Source organism: Engraulis encrasicolus, chromosome 2 (assembly GCF_034702125.1).
Source record: "Engraulis encrasicolus isolate BLACKSEA-1 chromosome 2, IST_EnEncr_1.0, whole genome shotgun sequence".
Lineage (NCBI taxonomy): Eukaryota > Metazoa > Chordata > Actinopteri > Clupeiformes > Engraulidae > Engraulis > Engraulis encrasicolus.
In genome coordinates this window covers 58831833-58836550 of record NC_085858.1, presented here as the reverse complement: position 1 = coordinate 58836550, position 4718 = coordinate 58831833, and the positions used below count along the sequence as shown (strand labels likewise).

General features: G+C 46.4%; 1 protein-coding gene across 1 annotated transcript in view; it reads right to left on the bottom strand.

Moving 5' to 3' along the window:
* antxr1c (ANTXR cell adhesion molecule 1c) overlaps positions 1-3122 on the bottom strand; it is an 83545-nt gene extending 80423 nt beyond the window's left edge. The window contains exon 1 of the mRNA XM_063193061.1: positions 2178-3122. Within this exon, the coding sequence (XP_063049131.1) occupies positions 2178-2338 (161 nt within the window). The 5' untranslated portion in view covers positions 2339-3122. The remainder of the gene's footprint in view (positions 1-2177) is intronic.
* Between the last annotated feature and the right edge of the window lie 1596 nt (positions 3123-4718).

Here is a 4718-nt window from a genome sequence, read left to right as displayed (position 1 = left end):
CCGCGACCCACCCATGACCCCTCCGCGACCCACTTTTGGGTCGCGACCCACCCGTTGAGAAACACTGGGATAGACTGTGTTGCTACTGAAATACGCTAACACCCTCAAAAGGACACGACCCAGCACACATGGGATCCAACCAAGAGCAGAGTCAGCTGATTGTAGGAAAGTAACCGACTCTACTGGTTACTCAGATCATTTAGGGCTACCTGTGCTGGAAGTAAACTGTGTTTCTTTTTTTAAAAACTTTTACTTTTGACACCTCTGGTAGGTTATACTTGTAGGCAGGGTGCGGTTTGTAGGTGGGGATGGGGGGGGGGGGAATTGTCCCCTCTTCTGGTTTTGACATCACCCTTTTTCTACATGATTTCAATTACAGTTTAATGTAATTCCATTGATATTGCTTAAAATCTGAAACATATCCCCCCCTTCAGATTTTCCGCCAAATCGCACCCTGCTGCTTGTAGGCCTACATGTAGCTCTACAGGGCTCTAAATGAACTGTCTTCACCACCAGCCAAAATGGCGAGTGTGTGTGTGTGTGTGTGTGTGTGTGTGTGTGTGTGTGTGTGTGTGTGTGTGTGTGTGTGTGTGTGTGTGTGTGTGTGTGTGTGTGTGTGTGTGTGTGTGTGTGTGTGTGTGTGTGCGTGTGTGTATGTGTGTGTGTGCGTGTGCGTGTGTTTTGATATGGCTGATAGGCCAAAATGGCGACTATAGATCTCTATCTTACCTGCCAAAACCACACTCCCTAATTGACTTTAGTAGCCCCAGGTGGTCTGTTCTACAAGTCAAATTGAAATGTGGTGTAGTCTACGTAGAACGCGGGTATACAGAGTATACCCACTTCAAAATGTCAGGGATTTCAGTATACCCACTTAAAATTGATTGATCCATTGTTTTGAATAGCACAAATATATACAGTATACCCACTTCAAAAAATGCTCAAATATACAGTATACCCACTTCAAGAAAGTAGACTACACCACTGGTCTGTTCTACAAGCCAAATTGAAATTTCACCAAAATTCGACCGGTTGGCTGGTGATCAGAGCCATTGGCCTGGTCTCTATCGCGTGTGTGTGTGTGTGTGTGTGTGTGTGTGTGTGTGTGTGTGTGTGTGTGTGTGTGTGTGTGTGTGTGTGTGTGTGTGTGTGTGTGTGTGTGTGTGTGTGTGTGTGTGTGCGTGTGCGTGTGTGTGTGTGTGTGTGTGCGTGTGTGTGTTTTGATATGGCTGATAGGCTAGACCTACTCGCGAGTTGACTGACGTGCCCGGCCCAGCCGGCTCGCGTGCGCCCTGTTATGGAATAATGAGCTGAGCTCAGCTCGAGCCCCAAAACTCCCGTTTAACGTTCGACTCATCCTCGCGCAGGAAAACAACTGGACTCAACTGTCGGCCTCGCGGGGAACAAAACAAATCGGTTTGGCTTCACGAGATGCGCAACATTCCTCTCCATTCCCTCATCAGTGAACTAAAGCGCAATTCACGGCATCTTAACTTCATCTTAACTTCTCTCCGCACTCTGTCTTTTAACGTTCGCAAATCACGCCATTTTTGCCTACTACAGCAACTCAACTTAACGCATCCTGAAAGATCCAATTGTGAACGTTGCGCGATGTCGACGGGATCTGGTTGTTGATGTTGGTGTTTGACTTACAGGCGACTGAACTGCGGCACACTGCGGTCTGTGTTGGCTATAAGAAATGGAGGAGAGTTAGAGGCTAGAGCACAAAGTCCTGCTCTGTTCACTGGAGGCTTCTTGACTTTCTAGACCAGTCGAGAGGATGGCGAGTCTGTTTAAGTCATTTGGGGTTGACTTATGCAATGTGTTTAGTGTTGGGAGGCCTGCTTGTGTTGTAGAGATGAGTTAGATTACATAGCCTACTTTCAGCGCAACAGTAGAGGTGGAATATAATTGTTCACGTAGCCTATATTGGAAGTTTAACTTGGGCTACTTGTCAAGAACGAAATGGAGATCAAAGATGGCAAATCTGTTTCAGTCATTTGGGGTTGACTTACACAAAGTGTTCTGTGTTGACTTTGTTGTGTAAATGAGTTAGACTACACAGCCTACTTTTGGCGCAACAAAGTAGAGGTGGGATGTAGTCGTTAGTTAGCCAAGTGTATCGGAGTTATAGATGTAGTCGTTAGTTAGCCAAGTGTATCGGAGTTATAACTTACTTGTCCAGCACGAAATAGAGGTCGAAAGCCCCCTGGCAAGACCTCTCCTCCTCCTCCTCCTCCGGTACAGCGGCGGGTTCCGCGTGCACAGCTGTCCAGGCCAGCAGGCTCAGCAGCGCCAACAGAAGGCACGCGGACCCTTTCCCCGAGCGCAGCGCCATTGTCCTCTTCTCTCCTTCTTCTTCCCTCTCTCCTCCTCCTGCTGTTTCCTCTCCTCCTGTTTTTTTATTCCTTTTGTTGTTGTATTTCCTCGTCTGACTTCGAATTCCACCCTGGTCGCGAGCAGCAGCAGCAGCTTCTTCACATTCTAGAACCAGACCTTGCGCGCGCAGGGGATTGGCGTGGCGAGGAGTGCGCGAGCGTGCGTGTGTAGTTTCCAAGGCGCGAGCGACTTGACGCGGCACCGCTGGACTGCTCAGCCCGTGCAAACAAAGGAGCAGTCAAGTCCGCGAGCAGCGAGTCGCCGCAGCTGGCTGTTTGCGCATCAGCAGACGCAAGCTTGGCGACTTTGACGCGGAACACACGCACGCACGCCCGCCCGCACACACACTCGGTGCTGCCTGTCCCACTGATGCAGAATTTTAACAGTTAATGATAAAGCAAACACTCCACCGCCTGTGTGCCGCGCCGTGCGTAAAGGTTCCCCTGAGATGTCCTGGAATCTTTCTTAAAGATGAATTGGAAGAAGGAAAAGGCGTTTTATTGGTTTAAATGAACAAATAAAGCAGTCCGCTATAGCCTACACTTAACTTTCAAACTTTCTTTCTTTTCTCTCTGCCAAAAATGGATAAAGTGCAGCGCCGCGTCTGTACCCTACAGATGATGTTATACGACGTGAGAAGGATTTTATATCCAAAATAAAATAAAATAAAATAATGTTGTTAGGCTATATCCAAAATAAAGAATACAGCGTCTCTCTTCTCTGCCTGTGGAGGCTGGATAGCACTGGAAGGAAAGAGGGCAACACAGAGAGAGAGAGAGAGAGAGAGGAGGGGGTGTGTTGGGGTGAGTATGGCCGGATGGGGGGAGACTGACTGACTGACGAGGTCCAAATCATTTCCCCAAACTCGCCTCCTCGCCTCCTTGTGAACTTGGTAAAGTCAGTTCTCTGAGTATTTCACGTTCCGAACTAAACTTTACATTCAACTAAAACTACAGTGAAATAAATAACACTGTATGTGGCTCATGAGAACAGTTGTCTGTTTCAAATCATCTCCCCCGACTCCCTCGCCTCCCATCTTCATCTCCCGGTGTTACATCAGTGATCGGAAGAGGCAAAGCACTTAGGCTACAGTAACAAACTACAAACATGATTAGCCTATATTATATTTAATCGAATAAATAAATTAACAATACTTAAATGAATACTAATAATTGTCGCTCAACAGCTGTCCGTTTTAAAGTTTAACAACTTTTATTTTTTTCAGCTGCAATCACGTTGGTAGGCTACAGGACGGGTCAGAGGAAAGGACGCTAGTGTTGAAGAGATTTGCACCCGCAGTCTCAGTCGAACTCAGCAAAGCGGAGCAGAGCGGAGCCGTGTGTGCGTCTCATATTTCTGTCTTGGGGGAAAAAAGGAAAAACGGGAAAATAGGTCAAAGCCTGGTCTCAGCGCCTTCTGAGAGAGAGAGAGAGAGAGAGAGAGAGAGAGAGAGAGAGAGAGAGAGAGAGAGAGAGAGAGAGAGAGAGAGAGAGTGACGTGCAGACCTTCTCAGATGTCTTTCCTTTCCTCCATTCCGCTGCTGTTGGCGGCCATGTTTTAGATACATGCAAACATGTGGCGCTGGGGAAGGATGATTATTTCCATCCCTTAAAGCAATGCAACAGTCATATAACCAGCCTACACTATATACAATATAACAGTCATATAACCAAGTCAAGTAGTCAAGTCAAGTAGGTTTTTATTGTCAATTTCTTTACATGCACTGGTCATACAAAGAATTTGAAATTACATTTCTTGCTTTCCCATACAGACATAGACTAATCTAGGTAAGGACATAGACAGTATAGACATAGACAGTACTTATACATGGACTTAAGACAGTATGGACATAGACAGTGCTCATACAGACATTTAAAGTGCAAGACTGGACAACAGAAGACTTGTAGAGGACATACATTAAGAGGTATTGTTGTGCTTTTGTGCTTTTCCTAAAAAAGTCCTTTATAGCGTTCTGACATGGTAATAGTAGCATTTTGAAGAAAAATAAATATTAAAAAGGTCTGTCAAGTACACCAGCAGCAGTGTGTGTGTGTGTGTGTGTGTGTGTGTGTATGTGTGTGTATGTGTTTAGTGCAGGTAGAAGGTGCGGTGTGCGTCTGTGTGTGTGTTCGTGTGTCTGTGTGTGTGTGTGTGTGTGTGTGTGTGTGTGTGTGTGTGTGTGTGTGTGTGTGGTGTGTGTGTGTGTGTGTGTGTGTGTGTGTGTGTGTGTGTGTGTCAGTGTGTGTCAGTGTGTGTATGTTTGGGTTTAGTGCAGAAAGTGCAGTGTGCTTGTGTGTGTGTGTGTGTGTGTGTGTGTGTGTGTGTGTGTGTGTGTGTGT